General features: G+C 39.6%; 1 protein-coding gene across 4 annotated transcripts in view; it reads left to right on the forward strand.

The window, feature by feature from the left end:
• The window catches only part of LRRC63 (leucine rich repeat containing 63), a 42,819-nt gene that overhangs the window by 14,401 nt on the left and 882 nt on the right, over nucleotides 1-27,536 (forward strand). For 2 of the 4 annotated variants that reach the window (XM_058685216.1, XM_058685225.1), the window contains 7 exons: nucleotides 1,634-2,323; nucleotides 2,867-2,935; nucleotides 5,374-5,534; nucleotides 15,876-15,974; nucleotides 16,509-16,645; nucleotides 19,641-19,724; nucleotides 22,824-23,063. In XM_058685216.1, coding sequence (XP_058541199.1) covers nucleotides 1,634-2,323; nucleotides 2,867-2,935; nucleotides 5,374-5,534; nucleotides 15,876-15,974; nucleotides 16,509-16,645; nucleotides 19,641-19,724; nucleotides 22,824-23,063 — 1,480 coding nt within the window. The remainder of the gene's footprint in view (nucleotides 1-1,633; nucleotides 2,324-2,866; nucleotides 2,936-5,373; nucleotides 5,535-15,875; nucleotides 15,975-16,508; nucleotides 16,646-19,640; nucleotides 19,725-22,823; nucleotides 23,064-27,536) is intronic. The other 2 variants (XM_058685233.1, XM_058685243.1) reach the window with 2 other exon arrangements.

Consider the following 27,536-nt stretch of genomic DNA (forward strand, 5'->3'; position numbering starts at 1 on the left):
GTGTCAGTTACTTCACACTCCAGAAGGATAAATATGGTGAGACTGTGGTGGTTGGAAGGAATTCTGGAGTTTGTTGAGGATTTTGCTTGCGTTATTATGTTTTGTTTTAATATGGGAGAGAGGGAAAAAAGTTGAATGATGGTGTGACCATTTTTCTTGAATGAGCTAGTTTTTATTAATTCCATACAAGCAGGAAGCAAACGGTCTTATTCTCCCACTAGTGCCCTTCAAACTCACCCGGGACACACAGCTTTCCTCCAAGGCTTTTCTAGTCAACTTCACCTCTTAGCCTTGTTTCCTTTTCAGATATTAAACGAATATTTCAATCTGAATCATTACTTTTATCTGGCCTGCCCCTTCCCCCAGCTCAGACTAGGTCTGCAAATTTTTAGACACGCCAGAGGAGACAGGGGCATGACAAGGTCTTCCACCTGGCTCTTTACTTCTTTCCCCCAACTTATGGTTTCTGCTCCTCCATAAGTGGGGCTAGGGATGGAGAAGAGTTAAGGAGAGTTAAAAACTAGGCGTCAGTCTCTGTACCCCCTGAAATGCCGGGAGATTTCAGGTCAAGGAGTTTCAAGGATTCTCTTGCCTTGCTCCAATTGGAACCCAGGACTGGGTGGGCTGATCCCTTTTTGCTACTCTGTAAGTATTAGTGGGGAAGGTGAGTAGAGGAATGATATGTTATTTTCTCCTCCTGGCATACATTCCTGCTCTCTAAATGGTTCTCTGAGAATTCTGGTCACATTGTTTGAGGTTGGGGAAAAATCATCCTCTTCCACCCACCACAAGGAGGGGAAGATTGAGGAAACACATAGCACTCCAATAACTCTATCCAGGAGAATTCCTCTCTCTAAACTCAGGTCAGACTCCAGCCATCTCTTATACATAGACAGCAGATGGATGAGACCTGGATTTGTTTTGGCATCTCTTTGCAAGCCTTGCCTTAAAGAATCTATTATCTCTTCTTTAGAAGGTAGAAGTCTTCATCATTTAGTACTCAACTGAGACAATGGAAAAGAGTCATTTGACATTCTGTCCCATAGGAAAGAGAAAGCATATTTGGTGTGGTGAGGTACCGAAGAACACAGGCATTGTGTGTTTTCTGGACCTAGGAGAGAAAAGAACATTTACCTTTTAACCTAACTGAACTTGTAGTATGTTGTACCCAGCATCAGGATGTTATCGTTTCAAAAGACACATTGGTCTGACATTTGGCGTTGAGAAGAATTGTGAGTCTTTGCTCAAGGAAGTTTCAATGAGGAAGGGATAACGAGAAATGATAAATAACAAAACTTCATCAAAATAATATTTACCCATTTTATTTCCAGTTTTAGTAGCAACTGGTCAAAAAATTACCTTTACACCCTTTCTTCTATCAATTCTGTTCTTCCAAGAGTCTCTCCCTACCCTTTCTAAATCTAATACAATTTAGTCTTTTCTCGTTTCCATTTGATTACTCAAACTTTACCCCAGTCAGTTAAACAAAAGTCCTCATAGCTGAGCAGGTATAGGCAGAAATTTTTAGAAGGTGAAAGAGGGGTGAGCATGAACGTTAAGACATTAAATTTTGTCCCTGGTACCTTGATAAATATAAACTAATTGTGCCTTTTTTTTTTTTTTTCTGGTTTAGCCAAGACTGGTAAAGCTAAGCCAAAACGTGTGACGTTCACTCCAGACAAAACCACTTCAACTGAAAGAAAGAAAACTAGTTTTCCTGATGTTTCAAGAGATCGATCACAAACCCCTATCAGTATCCAAAACCTCTCTCTTGATCATCATGTACAAGAAAGAGTGACGACTATTTCAATACCAAGAAAATATTTTAACAGGGTCTATTGGCACATTCCAGAGACTGTTACCGGTTGCATATTTTTTCCAAGCTGTCATTCAGCCTCACGTCGAGTTTTTGGGAAAGAAACAAGCCAAACGGAAACTTCAAGAAAATCAAAACGAGAAGTGTCAAAAAGAAAAAACATTTATGTTGATAACATGTTCAAAGACATTCTGATTCTCTCCTCAGAGTTCTCCAGACCTGCAAGTGCACCTTTCCCAGTTATTACTCCCAAACCCAAGGAAGTTCTCTCTGAGTATCCACCTTTATCAAAGAATAAAACCCTTATTTTTAAGCAGGCTCTGATAGATTTAAGTGAAACAGGGCCAAGCCCTCCACCAAGAAGTGTGCCTGTTAAAGCAGAAAGACAGTGGTCTGAACGTTTAAAGCGAAATACTGCGGTGGTACTAACTATTAGTAATTTTCCAGGTCCCATCGCCCTACCAACACCAATTTTGCCAAGAAAACCTCGAAGACAGTCTTTGTTAGGTAAATCCATGTTTAAAATGATACATGTTCAAAATGGGCATCTGGATTATTTACATTTTTTCCTATCACAACTAATGCATGCTTTGTAATAATGGGGTCAAGTGGACCAAAGGGAAGAGAAGGCACGCGAGCGAAGGTTGCTTTCCCCTTGGGTTTGCAGGTTGGAATGGTGGGATCACTTTCTGCCTATGCATACATTCAATATACGATCCAGAAAGAGGTAACAGAAGTATTGACCTTGAGGGTCTGCCAAGGTCAAACTGGGTGCTCTACCCAGATGGCGGTAGTGGGAACCAGATGAGGAAGCCCAAAGGATCAGAAAAGTCAACATAAAAGAGGAGTGGGAATGAACAGTCATTCAGAAGGCGATCAAGATGAACTCTAGAAGCAGAATGCCAGTGTGGACGGAGCCCTTCACGGGCACGGTTCCGTGGACAATCCAAATTCATTAAAAGATGAACAATTATAATGAAATCATAACACCCTGAACATGAGTGTTCACAAGTATCCAAAAAGTTGTTTCATTTTTTTTCTTTTTTCTAGAAACTCAAGTAACAGAATCCGACAATGTGGAAAGCACGTCGAGGCAAAGCGTGTCAAACCTGACGGAAGGTAAACGCTAGGCGTATTTCATTCTTTAAAAAAACTGTATATAAGTTTATCTCTCTACAGAAGTATTCATGATTTTGTGTTGGTGTATGTGTGTGGGGTTCACACATATGTCTCACCTCATTTTCAGCTCTTTAAGCCATTTGCTCAGCAACTATGTTTGACGTATTGACTATAAGTCAAAGTTTGTACTGATGCTGGGAACATAAAAGCTGGAGCATTTTTAATCTGGGTAGGTGAGATAAATATGCAACAATGAAAGGTAACTACTTTCCATGTGCCAGGCACTGTTCTAAGTGCTTTAACTTTAGTTACCTAGAAAAAACAAATGAAAAATCATCTCTTTTTTTCTAATGTTTATTTTTGAGAGAGAGGGAGACAGAGACACAAAGCATGAGCAGGGGAGGGGCAGAGAGAGAGAGAGAGAGAGACATAGAGAATCTGAAACACGCTCCAGGCTCTGAGCTGTCAGCACAGAGCCGACATGGTGCTTGAACTCATGAGCCGTGAGATCATGACCTGAGCCGAAGTCGGATGCTTAACCGACAGAGCCGCCCAGGAGCCCCCATATCCGCTGATTTCTAAGCTGTGCATGTGCAGGACAATACTCTAAGAAACACAGCAAAAAACATCAGCAGAGAAGCTACGAGAAGTGAGCATGCATGGGAGACAGTTATTGAAGTTAAAGCTCTGCCAAGATGCAGGGGCCTTGTAAACACATGGGGCTTTTAGTTGAAGACCCAGAGGACCCATGCCTTAGAAATAAGGATGACGTTTTAGAAAAAAGTACAAAACTAAAATAGATTATCCCTAGCAAAGCTCAAAACCAGTCCCTAATGAATCAAAGTGATACTTTTTCCACTTTTCTTTCAATCAAAGAAAATTTAACACTTGTTGGAGAGATATGGCATTATCCGGACCCTTTAAAATTTTCATACACAATATCCAGCATTAAATTAAAGAATCACAAGTCATCCTATAAAAACAGGATAAAATGTCTGAAGATCTGTAGAAAGAAAAAAGGCAAGAGAAACAGACACATAGAATCAGATACCAAAGTTTTGCAAGAGGGATTTTAAAAATAATTGTGATGACTATGTTTAAGAAAGGAAAGAATGAGTTAGAGAATGTTACCAGAGAACTAGAAGTTTTGTTTTTAAAAATAGGAGTCAAATACAATTCTAGAGCAGAAGAAATAACCAAGGAACGATTCAGTTAATGATTAAACACAGAAGGCTCCAATGATAGGACTTTGTCTTTTTCCCAGGTCATCAGCCGAAACAAATCATGCTGCCATTTCTGATTTGTTGACTTTGTCCCACTCTGGCGGTCCCCTTTTGAAAGCTTCCAGAGCCTTCAGGGATCCATCAGGGCATTTCTATTTTTCTCTCCACCTGAATTCCCATTTCCATTCCAAAGCCAATCTTGGGCCTAGTCCATGGGGATGGGTGGGCTGGGAACAGCACAGAGACCTAGGTCTTAACTCGCTCTCCTTTCCTTCTTGATCCACTCTCTCTCCCAAGACAACGACTCTTTCTATCATATCATACATCTCTCTTGATGCTGCAGTTACCTTTCACATCTACTGATCTGAGATGGGCACACAGGGCCTATTTTGGCCGCTAGAAACTGAACATTGCTTTCTTTGGTCTAGGATGCATGATTTCCTTTCACTGAAGCCATGGCCTAAGGCTTTCCGAGATTGTAAAATATGTTGCTGCAAATAATACAGCAAGAATGGCCGTGAATGTAAAATATATGTTCCGAGGTCACAAAATATTTTCCTGCTGCATTTGGGTTTATACTTGAATAGGCCGTTTCTGAAGGTGAAACCCACAAGGGTCATGAGGAAGTAAATTTAGATGCTCTCTGTTTGACTAACTTCTAAGTTGTTTGGATTTTTTTTCTTTTCTTGTGTGGGGTCTCCAAACGGAGACAAGAAAGCCGAATTATATAAGGCCCTTGAAACAAAGCGAGGGTGTCCCTTGCGAGGTGATCTCTATCTGACTTACGATTATGTGATGTCCTTTATTAGTTTTGTGAAGCAAGAAGTTGCTTATGTAATTCGTAGTAAAAGTTTTGAAAATATTTGTACACATAACACAAAAAGACTGAGATTGATAGAATCTAAGTTATCTGGAGAGAAATCTATGAGCATATGGTTTTCCTTTGGAAAGACAAAGGTGCCAGCTAATATTTGAAACACAGACACACATGCACACACACACACACACACACACACACACACACACAACAAAGCCCAGTTTAGCAAATAGAACCAGTGGGACTAGGTTAGTAAAGGCTCAGAGCACTCTCTCCCAGAGGATGTACACAGCTAACCTACTTACCATGATTCACTGTGACTGTAATATAAATACCTCTTAACTTTCATTCTAAGTGCTAATGCATTTAGGTCTCATTTTTTTCTCCTGTTTATTTAGGTATCGTTAACATTAAACCTATAAAAAGAGAGGAGTCACATGTGATACGGGGTGAAGGTTTTAAGACTATTAATGCAACACGATATGAAACAATAATAGCCATGACCAACCTAGCCATAATTAACTGTCAAATACATGGAAGAAATGCACTTAATCTTAAGGTATGCTACATCTTTTTAATGGTAATTTCTTTTCAAATCAGCCATTATTCTTGCTCTAGGTTTCTTAACTTTGGTTAGTTTCCACGGTATTGAAGGGAGCCTTCCTGTTACAATAGAGATTTTCCAGGAACGCATGCAAATTTATCTCTAAACCTATGTCCTAGTTTGCCTTCATTCCAGTTTTGTAAAATGTTAAGATCCAAAGAAATTATAGTGTATTTTCATTATCTGGCGTGAGTAAAAAAAAGTGAGATTCGGAATTATATTTTGAAGTTATGGGCAATCTTCGGCCCTTGTGCCACATCTAGCAACAGGCTAAATTTTCACTGAACACAAGCCTGGTGTGATGAACAGCAATAATAATAGTTACCATTTATTAAGGACCCACTCTGTGCAAAGCAAATGTTACTCTTAAAGCTTACAATTCAGCCGAATAGGTATTATAATCTGCGGTTTACAGTTAGGAGCACTGAAGCCCAATGAAAATAAGACCATCAAGCCAGCAAGCAGCAGAGCCTTAGGTTTGAAGTCAGAGCTCTTTGACCTCAAGATCTAGGTTTCATTTAAAAATGTATTTCGAAATAAGTTCAAACTCATAGAAAACTTGCAAAAATAGGAAAAGCGACAAGAGAGTTTCTTGGGGGAAGGTAGGGCATTCAAAAAGTCCTATGGATACTGGGGAATTTAGAAAGCTATGTGCATGGCCAGGGCAGGATGCATTCTAGAGAAGATCCCTGCAATCACTACCTTTTAATGGCCTGGCTAAGCATTGAAAGGGTGCCCTTGCGTAGAGCCAATCTGAAAAGACTGGAAGAAATATTATTCTCTCTCTACTCCTGTCCTGTTGTACAAGGAAATCTCTGTCAAAACACTAACTGAACACTAGCCAACAGAGCAGAGATTTCAAACACAACACATGAAAAATTATAGACTTCACGAAAACAATTAAGAAAAATCACTAAACCAACAGCTACAGCCCACAGCAAGTAAAATTTAAAAAAAAAATGGAAAGGGGGAGTAATATGATTTTTAGAGTTACCACATTATAATATGCAACTGTTCAGTTTTCAACAAAAAGTATGGAATATGTGAAGAAACAAGAAATGTGGCCAGTCACAGCAGAAATTAATAGAAACTGTTTCTGAGGAAGCACAGACATTGGACTTACTAGGGGGGAAAAAACCTTTATATCAACTGTCTTAAGTATTCTGAAGTAGCTAAAAACAAAACAAACAAACAAAAAACAGAAGAATGATATGTGAGCAGAGATTTATCAATAAAGAGATAGAAATTACAAAGAAGAACCAAAAAGTAGTTATGGAACTGAAAAATACAATAACCTCACTGGAAGCTTTCAATTGTAGGTTTGAGCAGGCACAAGAAAGAATCAGAGAACTGGAAGATAGGTCAATTGAAATAATCAAATATGATGAACAGAAAGAAGAAGAAGAGGAAGAAGAAAGAGAAGGAGGAGAAAGAAGAAAGAAAAATGAACAGAGGCCAAGGGACCAATCAGACACCACCAAGTGTACCAAGTAATGGAAGTCCTAGAAAAAGAAGAGAAAGAAACGGGCAGAAAGAACATTTGAAGACATAATGGCCAAAACCTCCCCAAATTGATTAAAGGTACAAATCTGTAGATCTCAGAAGCTTGACAAATTCCAAAAGGATAAACACAGACAGTTTCACATTGAAACACATTGTAATCTGTCAAAAGCTAGAGAAAATCTTGAGAACAGCAAGGCAGGAATGATTTGTCATGCATAAGGGATGCTCAAACTTAATAGCCAATTTGCCATCAGAAACCATGGAAGTCAGAAAGGAATGGGATGACATTTTTAAAGCGAAGAAAGAAAAGCAATTTCTCAACCAAGAATCCTATACCCAGCAAAACTATCTTTCAAAAACCAGATGACAAATTAAGATGTTCCAAGATAAACAAAAGCTGAGGGAGTTTGTTATTAGTACACCTGCCCTATATGAAATGCCGAAGAGAATTCTTTAGTCTGCAACGAAAAGATATTAGACAGGAACTAAAAACCTTAAAAAGAAATAAAATCTGGTAAAGGTAACTACATAGGTACATGTAAAACCCAGCATTGTTCTATTTTTGGTTTTCAACACTTCTTTTTATTTCCTATGTTATTTAAAAGACAAATGCATAAAACAATAATTACCAATATATGTTAATGGACACACAATGTAGAAAGATGTCATTTTTGATGAAACAACAAGGACAGGGGTAGATGTGTATAGGAACAAAGATTTTTTTTGTGCTATTGAAGTTAATGTGGTATCAGTCCAAACTAGATTGTTATAAATTTAAGATGCCAACTATAATCTCCATGGTAACAACTATTAAGAAACTGTCTTAAAAATATACCACAAAAGAGAACAAGACAAGAATCAATATGGCAGATTGCAAAATAATTAAACACCAGTGAGGCAGTAATCAAATAACAACAATAAAAAACATTCTGGAAAAGGCAAAACTATGGAGATAGTAAAACTATCAGTGGTTGCCAGGGATGTTGGAGGAGGGAGGGAAGGTTGAATAGGAGGAGTACAAGGGATTTTCAGGGCTGTAAAATTATTTTATATGATACTGTGCTAATGGATTCATTTCGTTATACATTTGTCAAGACCCACAGACTATTCAACAAGAGGTTTGAACTCTAATGTAAATTACGGACTTGGGTTGATAATGATGTGTGCAATGTTGGTTCATTGATTATAACAAATACATCATACTGGTGTGTGAAACGTTGATGTTGGGGAAGACCAGGTGAATGTGTGTGGAAAGGGTATGTGGAGAAGAAAAATCTCAAATCAACAACCTAACTCTACACCTTGAAGAACCTGAGCAAAAGAGAAAACTACACCCTAAACTAGCAGCAAGAAGGAAGTAAGAAAGATTACAACAGAAATTAATGAAATAGTAGATAGAAAAGCAGTAGAGAGATGGGGCGCCTGGGTGGCTCAGTTGGTTGAGCGTCCAACTTCAGCTCAGGTCCTGATCTCATGGTTTGTGGGTTCGAGCCCCACGTCGGGCTCTGTGCTGACAGCTCAGAGCATGCAGCCTGCTTCAGATTCCATCTCGGGCTCTCTCTGCCCCTCCCCCACTTGTGCTCTGTCTCTCTGTCTCTAAAATAAATAAACATTAAAAAGAAAAGAAAAGAAAAGCAGTAGAGAGAATCAACAAAAAATATAGTTCTTTAAAAAGATCAATAAAATCAACAAATCTTTAGCTAAATGAAGAAAAAAAGAAAATACAAATAACTAAAACCAAAAATGAAAATGGAGACATTACTACTGACTTTACAGAAATAAAAGGGATTATAATAGAATACTATGAACAACTGTATGCCAACAAATGAAATATCTTAGATGAAAGGAAACATTTTTTAGAAAAACACAAATTACCAAAACTGACTCAACAACAAATAGAAATCTGAGTAAACCTATACAGAGTAAAGAGATTGAGTAAATAATCAAAACCTCCCAACAAAGAAAAGTCCAGGACCAGATGGCTTCATGGATGAATTCTGCTAAACGTTTAAAGAAAAATGAATACCTATACCTCTCAAACTCTTCCAGAAAATGAAAGAGGAGAGAACACCTCTAATAGTATTCTGAACCCAGTTCCACCATGGTGGGGGGGAGCAGTTGCCCCACACCACTACGCAATTCTCAGATACCAGCTGGGTGTCCTACAATTCAACTCAATTCTCACACTACCTAGAGATAACACCAGATTCCACAGGTAAAGTGCTCACTCCCACAAGATTGCCATTCAACTCAGGATGCCAATCACATGCCCCGGCTGTCACCTACACTTCTAACCAATTGGCTACAAATTAGAGGTTCCCACGACCCTCTCCTTGGGTTCAATTAATTTGCTAGAGTGGCTCACAGAAATCAGGAATCCCATTTACTTGCTAGATAACTGGTTTATTACAAAGGATATTAAATGATATGAATCAACAGTCAGATAAAGAGATACACAGGGCAAAGTATGGAAAAAGTATATGGAACTTCCATGCCCTCTCCAGGCACCACTCTCCCCAAATCTCCACGTATTTACCAACCAGGATGCTCTCCAAACCCTGTCGTTTTGGTTTTCTGGAGGCTTTATTACATAGGCATAATTGATTAAACCACTGACCTTTGGTGATTGAACTCAATCTTCCTCCCCTCTTCCCTCTCTGGAGGAGGGCAGTTGACGAGGCCAAAAATGCCAACCCTCTAATCACATGGTTGGTTCCCCTGGCAACCAGCCTCCATCCTTCAGGGCTTTCCACAAGCCGCCTCATTAACAGAAACCCAGTTGTAGAAAGGGGCTTGTCATGAATAACAAGACACCCATTTCATCTTTATGGCTCTGATGTGGTTTCAGGAATGGAGGACAAGGAATTAAATAGAACAGAAGATGTTCCCATTGCTCTTAGGACTCTAGAAATTTCAAAGATGTGGGAAGCTGTGAGCCAGGAACTTTGGAATGAAGACCAAATACACATATGAGAGATATATTTTGGTCATCTGAGTGAACAAATATATATTCTTTTAAACTAGAATATCATAATCTCTAACATATTCTATGCTGTCAATATAACCCAGATACCAAAGGAACAAAAGACACCACAAGAAAACCACAGACCAACACCCCTTATGAATATAGATAAAAATCCTCAGCAGAGCACCTGGCTGGCTCAGTCACTTAAGTGTCCAACTCTTGATTTCGGCTCGGGTCATGATCTCGTGGTTCTTGAGATCAAGCCTTGTCGGGCTACTCATGGACAGCACAGAGCCTGCTTGAGATTCTCTCTCTCCCTCTCTCTCTCTGCCCCTCTCCCGCAAAATACTAGCAAAGTATTCTCCTGGGTAAAATACTAGCAAAGTGAATAAAAAAAAAAAATTAAAAGGATTATACATAATAACCAAGTGACATTTATTCTTGAAATAAAAGGGTGATTCAACATAAGAAAATCAATCAATATACATTCCTGCATAAGGGGAGAAAATACATAATCATCTCAATTGATGCAGAAAAGGCATTTGACAAAACTTGGTTCTTTAAAAAGAGGAATAAAATTTCTAAATCCATAGTATGATTGGTTAAGGAAAAAGGAAAGAAAATTCTAAATATCAAAATCAAAATAGAAAAGGGGAAACCACCGCATGTCTCACAGACTTTAAAATAGAAAATAATAAAACACTATGAACATTTTCCCAGTGAGTGCCACGGCTATGATGAAATGGAAAACTTCACTGGAAAACACAACTTGCTGAAACAGGCATAATAAGAAATAGAACACCAGTACAGTTTCGTATCTGTAAAAAAATCTAATTAAAATTTTAATTAAGAGCCTTCACACAAAGAAAGTTCCAGGCCCATAGGTCGTCCCCAGTGAGTCTACCAAACATGTAAGGGAGATACAACCTGTTTACACCACCTTATTTTATGATGCCTGTATAACTCTCATACCAAAGCCACACAAGGACATTGTAAGAAAGAAAAATTATGGGCCACTGTTTTTCATGAATGTACGTGCAAAATTTCTTAAGAAAATATTAGCAATTCAAATCCTGCAATGTGAAAAGTTTTAAAACGAAGGACAATGTATCATGACTAAATGAAGCTTTTGCAAGAAACTCAAAGTTGCCTTGATATTTGAAAATCAATGTTATTCTCAACAATATCATCTCAATAGATGCAAAAACTTGACAACATTCAACACCCACTGAGGATGAAGGAAAACAAATATACCTCTAAGTAAACTGGAGTTGAAAGAAATTGTAAAGATCGTAATTGTAATAGATCGTTATTAATAATTTATTAATAATAATTATATAATAATTAGAAATAAATTATTAGAAATAAAGTTTTTAGAAATAACTTTACTTTATAACTCTAACTTATTAAATAACTTAAATAACTCTAACTTTATTAGAAATAAAGTTATTAATAATAATAATTAATAATTATTAATAATAATTGTAAAGATCGTTCTAGCTGGTGCCGGGGCTGCCCTGGTGGAGTGGCTTGAGCTGAAGTGGGTATGGGCCCGGCGGGGGGCGGGGGGGCGTGGGGGGTCTCAGGATTCTCCATGCAGAGGACACATTGGCAGGACAGCTGAAGCTGAAGTGTGTGCAAGTCAGGTCGTCCCGGGACACTCTGCGCAGGGTCACCCTTGTGGGGTGGCTGGAGCCGATACAGGGTGCAGGCTGGGGGTTCCCCGGGGTGGTTTTCACGGGAGAGGCCCTGGCGGGATGCTGGGGCCAAAGTAGGCATGAGCCAGAAAGTCCCAAAGCCCTCTGCACTGGGGGTGCCCTGACAAGCCATCTGGAGCTGACGTGGGGGCAGGCCTGGCCTATTCTGGAGAGATTTGCCCCCTTGTCACCTTGGCTTGATGGCTGAACCTGTAGCACTGACTGGGAGTGTCCCGGTGTGTACCATCCTGGGGCCATCTTGGAGGGGTGACTAGGGCTGGTGTGGGCTAGGGAACTGGGGCTCGCTGAGACAGCACACCGGCTATGGTGCCCAGACTCTGCTTCTTCCTGCACTGTCAAGGCAGCCGGGAAATGTTAAACGTGGTGTTCACCAGCCCCTCCGACCCAGAAAGAGTTCCAGTAGCCCCCCCTCCATTTGGCAGCGTTCTAGGGCTAAATCTTTTCTATTCTAGCTGCTCCTTTAAACCGCGGCTTTTTCTCTGTGTCCCCGGGAGCCTGGGGCTGGTGAGAGCTGGGGGCCTGGGGCCACCAGCGGGGCCTGCTCCCCTCTGCGCTATGGAGGTGGAGGGGGAGCATCAACCATGGCGCTTACCAGCCCCACAAACCCAGAGAGAGTTCCAGAGCTCCAGCGGCTCTCCCGCGGTTTGCCAGGGTCCTCGTGCTGGTTCCTTTTTGTTCCAGTTAAACCCAGGCTTTTCCTCTGTGCCTCGGAGCAGATGAATCTGCTCCTGGTCCCTCAGTACTATCCCACTGCAGTGCGTGGAGGGCGCGGGTTGCCTTCGTCACAATATTTCCATCTCCTTTGATGTTCTGTACGTGGTCTCTCTATCTTTTGTTGTGCAGAAGCTGTTCAGTCAGCCCTCGGTTCTTCTTCAGGAGGAATTGCTCTCTGAGTAGGTGTGTGTAGATTGGGTGTGTGCATGGAGGAGGTGAGTTCAGGGACTTTCTACACTGCCACCTTGGACCAGAAGCTTCGAAAGCTCTTTATTTTAATCTGAGCTTCAATCTTGTAGAGCTTTCCTGTTAACCTTTTCTCCTAAGGCTGTAGCCTTTCGGCCCTTTCATACCAAGTCGGAGGCCCCCCTCGTCTTTGGTAAGCCCTGAACTCCAGTTTTTATCTTTCTAGCCCTAATTAGGCTGGCTATGATTCTATTCAGCCTCTTGACCACAGCTTTTGATGAAGCAAATGACTTCGGGAGAAAAGTAGTGTTGAGCGTCGGGTTTACCTCCCTGAGATTCTCTCCTCTCTGGAAGTTTGGTTTATGAAATCCTAGCTACCCTTGGTAATTCCCCAAGCCTTTATTGTGTTGTGTTTGTTTACCCTGTCGGTTTCAGTGGGAAGGTTGTTTTGAAATAAGATTGTCAACCATTAGAAGTAAAAATATCAGATTATCTGGTTTTGAAGTGAATTACTTTGTTTTTTTTTTTAAATCTTATTTAAAAAATTTTTTTTATAGTTTATTTATTTTCGAGAGGGACAGAGACAGCATGAGTGGGGGAGGGACAGAGAAAGAGGGAGAGAGAGAGAATATCAAGCAAGCTCTGCACTGTCAGCACAGAGCCGGATGTGGGGCTCAAACTCATGAACTGTGAGATTTGGACCTGAGCCGGGATGAAGAGTCAGACACTTCACCAACTGAGCCACCCAGGTGTCCCCGGAGCGAATTGCTTTAAATGAGAGGTTGGCAAGCTTTTTCTGTAAAGGGCTGGATCGTAAAACGTTAGGCTTTGAGGGTTGCATGGTCTCTGTCACAAGTATTCAACTCTGTTCGATAGTTCAAAAGCAGCTATATGCAATGCTTAAACTTATGGGCACGGCTATGTTCCAATAAAACTTTATTTAGAAAAAAACAGTTGGCAAAGTGTGGTTTGCTCATCCTTGCTTCAAATGGAGAGAGAATGTAGCTTTTATTTATTTATTTTTTTTTAACGTTTATTTATTTTTGAGACAGAGAGAGACAGAGCATGAACGGGGGAGGGGCAGAGAGAGAGGGAGACACAGAATCGGAAGCAGGCTCCAGGCTCTGAGGCATCAGCCCAGGGCCCGAAGCGGGGCTCGAACTCACGGACTGCGAGATGGTGACCTGAGCTGAAGTCGGACGCTTAACCGACTGAGCCACCCAGGCGCCGAGAATGTAGCTTTTAAAGAGCTGGGTGAAGCTAGTCAAGAAAAAAAATTATTTCCACGGCTATAAATATTATTTAAAAAAATATTTGACTCCAGAGTAGAATCCAGAGTTCTGTGGGGGCGACACAGACGAATCAAACGTCATAATTCCTTATTTATTTCAGGGCCTTATTAAAAGAAGTAGATTTTATATGAACAAAATTTACACAAAACAAGTGTACCGAATAGTATGATACAGACTCAGGGTCTAAGCACTTAAAGGTCGCTAGAGCAGCTCGGGAGATGGGGAAAGGCTCCACATTCTCAGCGCTATTTAGTTCTTCGAGACCCTTCCATGATAACCACAGCAAACAGGTTTGGGAGGCCACTATTTATCACAGGTTGGTTAGGCCTTTCTGGTCAGCTGCCTTGTGAGCTGACGGCTGACTATACGCAGGCCACTAATGAAGTGAGAAGGCAGTTCATGGAAGGAAACGGGGGAAGCACTTTCCAAGGCAGAAGGAAATGTAAAGGCGCTAATTGTTGGCACAGTAAGTGGAGTGATTGGAGACTACGACAGACACGTTTCTACTACATAAGTGTACCCACCAGTTCGGCAGAGAGGAGTGTCTAATGACAGGAAAAAAAGAACGCCTCTTTTTTGTCTATATACACGTTTACCAATAGTAATACTTTAATACAAGGTCAGTCTCTGGGCGCCCGGGGTGGCTCAGTCAGTTAAGCGTCGGACACTTGATTTTGGCAGGTCGTGATCTCACAGTTGTGAGATCAAGCCCCTCCATGGGCCCTGCGCTGGGAATGGAGCCTGCTTGAGATGCTCTCGCTTCCTCTCTCTGCCCCTCCCCAGCTCGTGCTTTCTCGGTAAAAAATAAAAACGTAAACAAACAAACAAACAAACAAGTAAAATCTCAGTTCTGAAACCAGCACTTTCAACTTCAAGATTCTTTAGCCGTGAACCTTTTCAGTCTTATACGCTACCTGGCGTAGCCTGATGCACTATGGCGACGTCTCCCTTCTCTACGAGCTGAGCAATGGAGTCCCTTGGTTCAGCCAGGTGACCATTAGTGAGTCTCCGATCCTGAAGAAACAAATGTTTCCACTCTCCTGGAGCATTAAAGATATGGGGGGGGGGGGGGGGCAACATGCGTGTCTTAATCAGTTCCGGCTGCTTTGACAAAATGCCACAGACTGAACGACTTCAACAGCGAATGTTCATTTCTCACAGTTCCGGCGGCTGGGAAGTCCAGCATTGAGGGGTCAGCTGACTCGCTTCCTGGTTCGAGGTCTCTTGCTCACAGCAGACTTCTTCCTATATCCTCACATGGTAGAAAGAGAGAGCTCTGGTCCCCTCCTGTTCTTATAAGGGCACTAACCCCATTAGAAGGGCTCCACCCTTCAGACCTCGTGGAACCCTAATTACCTCACACAGGCCTCATCTCTACATGGCATCACACTGAGGGTTGGGGCTTTCACATGTGAATATGGCGGGAACACAAACATTTAGTTCATAACAGGACATAGTTTTCTTCATTCCGAGTTGGCATATTTCAGTAAGAAATTTTAGCTGTTAGATTAACAGCGAGACTAGGGAGAAATAGAAGCAGAAACATGACAAAATAAGATAAAAGATGTAATTGAATGTAAAATATATTTACTAACTTTTCAGCATATAGTGGACACGCAAGCCATGTTTGCTTGTTATTAATGAAAATAATTCCTGCCACACATGTAACACTATACTTCTCACACACATGAATGCTTAGCGGTGTTTCTATTTCGTTTCTGTCCTTCACATAATTAAGAAATTATTATTATGATAGACTAAAATACATGAATGGAAGGTGAATATAGGCTCGTTTGTGTGTTGTGATAAACACCGTCACTCAGATCATGTGCTCGTTGTTTTGCTTGGTTTACTTTAGTATAAAATATTTTGTGCCTTGTTAATGATTCACCTCTAATCTCTTGTCATTTTCTTTCAGGGTTTTTTTATTATGAATTGTCCAGACTTAACACCGTTGGCTTCCCAATTGATATATCTTAACTTATCCTTTAATGAGATCCGTTATTTTCCCACAGAAGTGAGTCCATTTTTATCATTGGTATATATTGCAATAATTTCTTTTAATTTTAATTTTGATTTTGATTTTACTGTCTTTTCAAGAATAATGTCTTACTAATAATAATTATAACCAAAAAATCGCCACTTATGATGCCCTGGAAAAGAGTGTAAAAAGAGATAAATAATACAGCCAGTTAATGTTCTTTTGCTGATTCTACTATGGTAGTTCAAAGGGCTTACAAATTGTAACAAACAGAGACTTTTTTTTTTTTTTAATTTTTTTTTTCAACGTTTTTTATTTCTTTTTGGGACAGAGAGAGACATAGCATGAACGGGGGAGGGGCGGAGAGAGAGGGAGACACAGAATGGGAAACAGGCTCCAGGCTCCGAGCCATCAGCCCAGAGCCTGACGCGGGGCTCGAACTCACGGACCGCGAGATCGTGACCTGGCTGAAGTCGGACGCTTAACCGACTGCGCCACCCAGGCGCCCCAAACAGAGACTTTTATACTTTATCATGCCACTCATATTTGTTTCTCTTTTCTGTTCCTCAGATATTTTGTCTTAAAAATTTACAACTACTATTCCTGAGAAATAATCCTATCAAAGAAATCCCTTCTGAAATTCAACAGCTTAAGTTCCTTAGAGTTTTCAGCATCGCCTTTAATTTGATCACGACCCTTCCACCTGGGTAAGGTCGATAGCCTGAGATTATAAACACAGAAAAGAATTTACTATTTAGAAAGCGATCAATTTCCCGTTTGAAAGCAGCTGGCAACTTGTTAGCCATCGAATAATTCGCATTTTGTTCTGATTCACTGATTTGCTTCTTGTTATTGTGTTGAAAGGAATCCTACCAGCTACATAGATGTCAACTCTTATGGGGGCTAGAGCGTTCATCTAGAGATCGATTATCTGAGTATAGATTAAAAGAATACATATCATATAAAGAGGCTCAAGTGAGAAATTTGCACCTATCCCTTGACAGCCTTTTTGGAAAGGACACTGTATGTGGAATTAGGAAATCTAGACTTTTAACTTCAAAATTGATAATGACCTGTTTTGTCTGGAGAAAGTCACTTAAGCTTCCTGGTCTCAATTTCCTAATCTGTAAACTAATAAATTAGCTAGTATAATACCGAAGATTCTGTAATAGGAATGTTGATATTTGGGTATGAGAGAGATGGGTTTCCTCCCCCCTCCCCCTCCCCCACACAGGGACAGGGAATTATTTAACCCCTAATGAAAATTTTAAACCAAAACTGTAACCAAATGCAAAACAAGATACTTCTTCAAGTTAGAGTTTAACAAATTGAACATGGGTAAAGGGCAAAGGGACAGGGGCTCTTAAATAGTTGAACAACATTTTGTAAAGATTCTCACAGCAATTAAGGAACCGCATCAAAATTCATTTATAAGCCTGTTCACCTAGCATTGTTTATAACTAACAATCTGACAAATTCTATATTCATAAACTGTATCACTATTCAGTCATTTAAAAGAACAAAAAGCATATAGAAGTTATACCATTTCTGTATAAAAATGTGTATATACGCATCATACATTACACATATATAAAAACATAAACACTAAGAAAGTAAGAATACTGCCTTGTGTATATTTTATTTCTGTTTAAATCATCTATATTTTTTAACAGTAACATAAATTGTATTTTCTCTGCCTTGATACTAGAAGCATCTATTTCTCTTGGGAAACCCTGTTTCTTTTTTATTGAAAGATGGTGTTTAAAAACTGAGATCTGAGTGCTGGATGTCCCATTGCTATGGTGATGACATTGCTTCTAGACAGTCCCGGTGAACAGAGCTAAGTAATATATGTGTGTACACTAATCTGTGTGTACATATATACATATATATACACACACATAACCCTGCATATGTATACACACACACACATATACACACACACACACAAACTGCCTATATATATGTACATATAAAGACACATATATGTATGTGTATGTACCTATATATGCATCTAAATATAAACTTACATTTGATAATCTATAATTAGAATTACAAGCTTTAATAACCATAACTGTCATTTAAACAAAACGTAGGGGCGCCTGGGTGGCTCAGTCGGTTGAGCGTCTGACTTCAGCTCAGGTCATAGTCTCACCGTTTTGCGTGAGTTCGAGCCCCACGTCAGGCTCTGTGCTCACAGCTCAGAGCCTAGAGCCTGTTTCAGATTCTGTGTCCCCCTCTCTCTCTGCCCCTCTCCCACTCACACTCTGTCTCTCAAAAGTAAATAAACATTTAAAAAAAATTTTAAATAAGCAAAATGTAAAAATTCTTTTTTTTAATGTTAATTTAGAGACAGAGAGAGAGGGAGAGAAAGATGGAGGGGGGCACATGTAGGGGAGGAGCAGACAGAGAGGGAGACACAGAATCTGAGCTGTCAGCACGAGCCTGATGCGGGGCTTGAACTCACTATCCATGAGATCATGACCTGAGCCCAAGTCCTACCCTTAACTGACTGGGCCACCCAGGCGCCCAGGAATATAAAAATTCCTAAAGCAACTACAACTTGTTCGTAAGTAGAGGGTCAACATTATTCACTATTTAGAGATTAAGCAAATTAGTTTGGACTATTGGTTAACCATTGGTTATAGTCAAAAAGTTTTAAGGAGCTATTTCTCAATAATACTAGTGTTTCTAAAATAAAGCCGTATATATTTTATTAGATAACAGGTTCTGTATGTGTATTAGGGGAAGATTGACAGCACAGCACAAATTCCCTGAGGCCCAATTTTTTGTTGCTACGATTTTGTGTTGAGCTGCTTAGGGCATCTGTTGTAAAGCAAAAGCAGAGAGGAAAGTCTAGGCTCTGGAGGCACAAAGAAAGGGGTTCTCATCCTAGCTATGCCCTTGCCGTTAGGCCCCCTACAGTTAGAGTTATGCCCCTGATCATACAACGTAGAGGTGTCATCAACTCTCTCAGGTTAAGTGTTTGAAGTCTTGTAACCACGGGAAGCCCTTTGATGGGTCTATTCAGTTTTCTTGTAAAATAAAGCTGATAAATCATTTCAAAAACCCAAAAGGTGTCTTCTTTTCCCCAAAGCCTTGAGATAGCATTTGTTCATGAAATATGTTTTCATTGTTTGTTTAAGGGGTAATGACATCACCAGAATGTCTCCTTTCCTTTCCTTTTTTTTTTTTTTTTTTTTGCCTCTTTCTTTCTTGGTTCTTGTCTTCTCCATCCCAAAGCCTACCTGGAGGGTCCTCACAGCCTCCGAAAGAGAACTGGCTCCACTAACACCCTGATTTCGGACCGCTGGCCTCCCGGACTGTGAGAGTGTACATGTCCCTTGCTCCACGCCACCTGGCTGTGACATTTGTTATGTCAGCCCTAGGAAACTAATACAGCAACCAAGAAAATAATATATCCGAATGTGCTAGACATTTCTCAGGTGGCTTTTTCTGCGTGGAGCTTTATCCACTCCAAACATTTCAAGGCAGTCTTAAAGGATAAATGGTTTATTTGAGGAACTTGGATTGTAATTACACTGCCTATAATGAAAAGAAGTCCATAAATTATAAGATCTTAGAAAAATACAGCTTCTCTAATACTTTTACCTCTTTACTCAAATATTTAATTCTTCATTCATGCCCAGTAATGACAAACATGTCGTCATTTTTAATTTCATTTTCTTTTTTCTATTTGAGGTTATTTTCTTTGGCTCATCTTGAGGAACTTGATATCTCCTACAATAGTATTCCTTCTATCCCAAACAAAATCCAGAAACTCAGGTATTTGGGAAGTACTAAGTACACACAGTCATATGCCCTGTAAGGGTATATTTGGTAATGACTGTGTTGGAGAAAATTGAATTCGTTCATATATTGAATGGTCATAAAACATAATATGTGAAAGCATAAAGTTTACAAAAACAGAATTTGAATGATTGGTATTTTTAAGACATAACATTTTAAGACATAAAATTTTTCAGTGGTTGTCTAAAAGCTGTCCTGATGGCTACGTAATAGAATGATGAGAGAACCTTGTTCATTTTTCTGTGTGTGAACCTGTGTTCTTATCAGTCTTCACTTATTTTGGGTAAGGATATACACATACATCGTGTAATCTTTTTTTTTTTTTTTTTTTTTTTTACATCTATTTATTTTTGAGAGACAGAGAGAGCACAAGTTGGGGAGGGGCAGAGAGAGAGGGAGACACAGAATCGGAAGCAGACTCCAGGCTCCAAGCCGTCAGCCCAGAGCCCGACGCGGGGCTCGAACTCACAGACCGCGAGATCGTGACCTGAGCTGAAGTCGGACGCTTCACCGACTGAGCCACCCAGGCGCCCCTAGAATAATTTTTAACAATTAATAGGGAGACTATTTTTCAATAATAATCTTTTAACTATTCTCTTTAGGGGGTGTCTGGGTGGCTCCGTCGGTTAAGTGTCTGACTCTTGATTTCAGCTCGGGTCACGATCTTGCGATTCATGGGATCGAGCCCCGAGTTGGGCTCTGCACGTATAGGGCAGACCCTGCTTGGGATTCTTTTCTCCCTCTCTCTCTCTGCCTCTCCCCCCTACTCTCTCTCTCTCTCTCTCTCTCTCTCAGGATAAATAAACATTTTTTAAAAAACCTATTCTCTTTATATCATGAGCTTTAAGATCATTTAATATAATTCCAAGCCCCTCCACCCCCAAAAAATATAAACACAAAATTGAAATTTCGATTGGAATTGTCTTGAGTTTACATATAAATTCTGAAGAATTTATATTTCTGATGTTACTAAATCTTTTCATCCTAAAACACAGCATAATGTTTCATATGTTTAGATTTTGTTTTATGTCCTTTATAAGAATTTATGACTGGGAGCACCTGGGTGGCTCAGTCGGTTAAGCATCTGACTTCAGGTTGGGTCATGATCTCACAGTTTGTGGGTTTGAGCCCCACGTCGGGCTCTGTGTTGACCGCTCAGAGCCTGGACCCTGCTTCAGATTCTGTGTCTCCCTCTCTCTGCCCCTCCCCTGCTCTCTCTCAAAAATAAATAAATACTAAAAAAATTAAAAAAAAAGAATTTATGACTCATTTCACATAAGTCCTTTATCTTTATTACTAACTTCCTCTAAGTATTCTATAATTGTGTTGCTATTATGAATGTAACATTTTCTCTAATTTTTATTTCTAGCTGACTATTGCCAGTACAGAATAGAGAAAAGCTATGTCCTTCTTTACATGAATTTAAAATCAAGTTATATAACTCCATTTATCTTCATTCTGGTTCAGTTTTACTGGATTTTCTTTGGCTTTCTAGGAGGATAGTCTTAGCCTCAGTAAAGTGAGATAATTTTGTCTCTGCTTTTCTAATATTTGTACCAGTCATTATATCCCATGTAACAATCTTTATATTTAAACAGGAGTATTCAACCTGTTCGCATTTGTTAGGACTGATATATTTAAATTTTTGCCCTCCATTTTACTTTGTATTTACTATTTATTTCCTTCTTCCTTCTCCTATTTGCCTTCTTTCTGTGTGTATATGTGTGTGTGATTTTTTCAAGACGCTACTTATTCTTTTTTTCTGCCTTATTAATTTTGAAACCCTACTGTACTTTCCCAGTCTATTAATGGCTATCTTGGGGCGCCTGGGTGGCTCGGTCGGTTAGGCGTCCGACTTCGGCTCAGGTCACGATCTCGCGGTCCGTGAGTTCGAGCCCCGCGTCAGGCTCTGGGCTGATGGCTCGGAGCCTGGAGCCTGCTTCCGATTCTGTGTCTCCCTCTCTCTCTGCCCCTCCCCCGTTCATGCTCTGTCTCTCTCTGTCTCAAAAATAAATAAACGTTAAAAAAAAAAAAATTAATGGCTATCTTTCCCCCCAAACACACGCAAACATTTTTCTTTACTATTTTAATACTATTTTTAAAAAATGTTTATCTATTTATTTTTGAAAGAGAGAAAGAGAGAGCAAGCAGGGGAGGGGCAAAGAGGGAGACAGAATCCCAAGCAGGCTCCGTGCTGTCAGCGCGGAGCCGGATGTGGGGCTCGAACCCACCAACCGTGAGATCATGGCCTGAGCCGAAATCGAGAGTCAGATGCTCAACTGGCTGAGCCACCCAGGCGCCCCGATCATGTTTTAGTATTGTCAGGAGTCAGAACTGAAGAGTTTGTGTGGACAAGAAACGAGGCTGCACATGAGCACATGAGACAGACTCCAGAGCTCCCAGGAGCCCCTCGCTTCAAAAGTCGTCATTTCAACGTCTTCACTCCCAGCACACTTGACAAGTTGGACCAGCCTTTGATTTGTGTTTATGTGACCCTCATAAACAGATACTTTTCTGCCTGTCTCCAGCACTAATTACAAAGGAGATGAGTGGCTGTAAAACACACCATCAAGACAAGTAGTATAAATGAGAAAATCAGTAAGGTTGGTTCTCTTTGAACAAAGAAATCAGGGCTTCAGAAGCAACAGACACAGTAAAAACCAGGGGGACTCGGGTGATGAAAATCCGTGTGCAACATAGCACATGATACGTCTGATGGTGTTAATTCCACCGTTTTGATGAGGTTTGGATGAAAAAATAGGTACTGGTGTTCAATTGCTCAACAAATGTATATCCTTTCTTTGTATCATTATGCTATAGTATTTCTTTTTCCATAATGACATGTTGCAAAGATCCAAAACATATGCTTTAACTCTTGCTATTCACACAAACGCACTCATTGGCATAATATACTGTTTCAATTGCTTTTTAATTCTCTGATTCTAAAGAAGTTCTTAAACACTTGTATGTTATTGCTAAGTTTGATGCTAATTTTCCGGAACATTGGGACGTAATTTTATTTCAGTATTATGAGTTGCATAAACACCTTTTAAATTTGGTTTCCTTTATTTACAGATTACTTGAAAATCTGAATGTTAACGGGACTGATCTGACTACTTTTCCACCTGCGATTTTGAAGCTTAACCTGAAAAAACTCCAGTTTGAGAACACTTTCACGCATCCTACTCTTTGGAAAGAGAATTCTTTAAATAGCCCCCCGTGTCTGACTCATCTTACTTCCTTGTTCTTCTTAAAAAGTAATCTAGACAAATATTACGATGAGATCCCAGTGGAAATTCAAGAGCTGCTAAAATGGTGAGCAAATGCTGAAGCCCTTTTAGGAAGAATACACCTTTAAGCCTTTAAAATGGTCGTCAATAGAGGCCAGGTGAGAGTTTTACCGTCAACACACACACACCACACCACACCACACCCTCGGGCATACATAAAATTCTTCGAATTTCTCCTTCTGGCTCTTCAGGCATGTGATGTAGTCTGAATTCAGCCCGTTTGCTAAAATTCTCAAGTCACTACTTAATTCCAGTGGGAGTTACACATTGCTGAGGGGTAGCTGGCAATGTCTCTACAGTCCGTAGTCATAGGTCCTGTGAATTACTAAGGACATAGAAGTGGGTTCTTCCAAAAAAGGCTCCTTTAGTCCCAGGCACACTATGCAGGGAAATGCTTTATACTCTAGCTTCCTAGAGACCAGACGTATTTAGAGCAACTTCTCCTCAGTGATCCGTGGCCAGTGTGAGAATCATTGCCTAATCTCAGGACTAGGGTTTTTAAACCCCATCCACTGGCGGTCCACTCAGCTTATCTCTTATTTCCTTCAGATGGTATAAATCTGTTGTTACACCCATCAGTGCGTATATTACTGATTTAACAAACATTTGTTGTATGCCTAAGTAAAATTTCCCAGGAGTATATAAATTACCAATATAGACTCAATAAAAGGCAGGAAGCCTAAACAGACTAGTAATCATCAAAGAAATTGAAGAAGGTGATTCTAAACTACCAGTAAAAAGGGACCAGGACCCAAAGTTTTCCATTTTAATGCATGGAGATGTCAGTGTTCATGAGATTTGAACGCACATGAAAAATTAAGAAATATCTCAAAAGATACAAGGTTTTCTAAAGAAATAAAACCAAACTAGTGAGTGGTAACAGATGTGGTACAAAAAGATTTGAATTCACCGCAAAGTAGGGAAGCTGAACCTGACATTCCTCAAATCTGTACCCAAGAGTGGGCTACGTGTCCCTGGGCAGTAAATGCCTTTTTTCTAGCTAGCCAAGTGTTTTTGAGAGAAACATCCTCAATTTGGACTTTGAAGACTCCGAAAAAATTAAGTTAAATTGAACATTATCTCACAATTGAAAGAAATGTCCAAATACGTGTGGAAATGAGCCATCAAGAGTTAAAGTCAGCAAAATCAGTCAACAGGTACAAGCCTCCAAGGATCCAAGAATCTGAACTTTACAGAATATGAAATACCTATTTTCAGTGTTTAAAGTAATAAAACATGTTCATTTTAAAAATGGTTAAGAAATAAAAGACCATCAAATATGAGTGGGCACATATGAAAAAGAAATTTTATTTTCATTTATTAAAAAAATTTTTTAATGTTTATTTTTGAGAGAGAGACAGACAGAGACAGAGACAGAGTGTGAGTGGGCAAGGGGTAGAGAGAGAGAGGGAGACACAGAATCCAAAGCAGGCTCCAGGCTCTGAGCTGTCAACACGGCGCCCAACGTGGGGCTCAAACCCATGAACAGAACCATGAGATCATGACCTGAGCTGAAGTCGACTGCTCAACTGACTGAGCCACCCAGGGGCCCCTATTTATTTATTTTTTAATGTTTATTTATTTTTGGGAGAGAGAGAGTCAGAGTGTGAGCAGGGGAGGGGCAGAGAGAGAGGGAGACACAGAATCTGAAGCAGGCTCCAGGCTCCGAGCTGTCAGCACAGAGCCCAATGAGAGGCTTGAACTCATGACCTATGAGATCATGACCTGAGCTGAAGTAGGATTCTTAACTGGCTGAGCCACCCAGGCGCCCCTGAAAAAGAAATTTTAAATGAAATGAAATTCTAGAAACCAAAAGTGTAACAGTTGAAATTAACTTGGTGCATGGGTTAAATAGACAACTATACAGACACGCAGAGGGATCTGAAGAGATTATTGTGTCTATGCAGACAGGAGGTAAAGAGATATTAATACATACTCTAACACAGACGTAGAGTCCCAGAGAATTTTGTGTATTTTCAGAAGTAATGAAAGATGTGACCTCGGACGCTGAAAGCTCTATACGAGGGCAGTAACACACCTTATAGACACCAAAGACGAAGGCAAAGACTCAAAATCAGCGAGGGGGGAAAAAGGCACTTAGAATAAGAAGTCAACTGCTAGCAACAGTGGGACGATGACCGAAAACATGCTACTTTGCCCAGCACAACGAACTTGCAAGAACAAGGGAGAAAGAATGTCATTTCAGAGAAAATAAAACAGAGAATTGACTTCCTCTAGATTGTCACTAAAGGAACTTGCAAAGGGTGTGCATCAGGAGGAAAACGACTCCAGAAGCAAGCTCTGAGATGTAAGGAGGAATGGAGGGAAAGAGATTGGAAATATGCGGATAAACAAACATGGTCTCTAGAATCCATGAAATAATAACAACAATGTCTATGGTGTGGTGTTGAAAAGAAGCTATAACTAAAACCAGATATCAAAAACAATTAGAGATGTAATATTTAAATGATACTTTTTGTAAAGAAACGTAACGTACCTAGGAATATATCAAGTGAAATATGTACAAAGCATTTACAGAGAGAAAACATCAAATGACAGAAAAATAAAGAAGTTTGAATCAAATGAGAAAGATACATATTCAGGTATAATAAGATCCAACACCAAAAATACATCCGTTCTCCCCAGATAGAACTGTGTGTTCAATGTAGTTCTGGTCAAAACTCCAACAGAATCTCCGAGAAACTTGATAAGCTGACTATAAAATGTGTATGGAAAAACAGAGACTCCAAAATAGCCAAGACAAGCCTGAAAAAGAAGACTAACATTAAAGGCTTCGTTGGTTTATATCTGGTCAGATATGAACAATTATTATAAAGTCAGAGAGAGTAATACAGCTGGTGTTACGTGCAACGAAAGACAAATTAACCAATGGAAGAGAATACATAGTCCAATTACGTTCTCGTGCGTGTGCAAAAGCTTGATGTCGGGCAAAATAGCACTGTGGATCAGTAGGGAAAGGAGAGATTTTTCAATAAGTGACACTGAGATATTTGGTCACCTACCAGGGGAAAAAATGTATCATTAGATTCCTGCTATGTGTATGTCACTATCCTAAGCAAAACCAGTTCCAGTTGGATTAATAATGTAAATGCGAAAAACAAAACTTCAAAGCCTTCGCAAGCAAGCATAGGAGACTAATATGTATAACTTCACGATAGGAAAACACGCCTTGAGCAAAATGAAAAATATAAACAGTAAAGCCAAGTTTCATAAATTTGACAAAAGTGTAATCTTTCCATGTAACATGACACCTATAAAACTAAGAGGCAAGCCATCAAGAAGATATTGCAATGCATACAGCTGTTGAAACATGTATGTATGTCTCCCACAAATCCATAAGAAAAGATATAACCAATAAAAAGTGTATAAGTGATAGGAACATGCAGTTCAGGGGTGATGATACATTGATAGCTGATAAACATGAACAATGTTAAATCTTATTGGTAATCAAGGAACTGTGATATCACATAGCAACAATAGGTTTTTATGTACCCGTTTAATCAAGATGAAGAAGATTGACACTAAATGTTGGCTTTGGATGCCCCAAACTGGATTATCATGTACCATTCGTGGCACTGTAAGTTGGTCAAAGCTTTGTGGGAGGCATTTTGACAGTACCCTGCTTATCCCTTGAAAGAGAAATTTAAGTCTTCAGAATTCGTCTTATAGAAATAGTAACATGTGAACACAAGTCAGGCATAGGGATGGTAATTGCAGCCTAAATGTGCATCAATAAAAAAGTGGTAAAATAAAATTACGGTGTATCCATGTTATGGAATATTATGATGCTATTCATAATATGAAGCAAAACAAAATGTATTGCCATAAAAATTTGTCCAAGACATTCTGTTAACTCTTTTGAGATTTTATACGTACATAAAATTTAACGTGTATCCATGTTTATATCAATTTTTTTTTATTTTTTAAATTTAAAATTGGTAAATCATACCGATGTCTACACCACCAAGAAAGTATGAGTGGCCCCTGATGATTCTCATCCACACCAAACTTTGTACTGGCAGACTTTTCCATTGTGCCCATCTGATGATTATGAAATGGTATCTGTAGTCTCTGATGGCTAATGAGGTTGAGAAGCTACATTTCTCAATGTGCTCTCGACATTCAAGTCTCTTCTTCTGTGAACAGTCTGTTCATGAAAATGGAATAAGCGGTTGATGTCTTTATTTTTTTTTTAACTGATTTGTGAGCATCTAAAAATACATGCAGACACTAGTCCTATACTAGGTTATGGTAGTCCCTTTATTTTTAAAATAATATATTTATTTTGAATTCTAAAAATAATACGTAGTTCTTACAGAAAATTTGAAAACTATGGAAAAACTTTATAAAGACATTTAAAATGTCCTGTGATCACATTGACCAAGAATAAGTACTGTTTTCTCTCTGTGTCTATCCTTAGAGTGTTTTCTTGCTATGCATCTATATTTTTTGTTTTAGAAAACTAGGATTGTTTTGT

This window comes from Neofelis nebulosa, chromosome 1, assembly GCF_028018385.1.
Source record: "Neofelis nebulosa isolate mNeoNeb1 chromosome 1, mNeoNeb1.pri, whole genome shotgun sequence".
Lineage (NCBI taxonomy): Eukaryota > Metazoa > Chordata > Mammalia > Carnivora > Felidae > Neofelis > Neofelis nebulosa.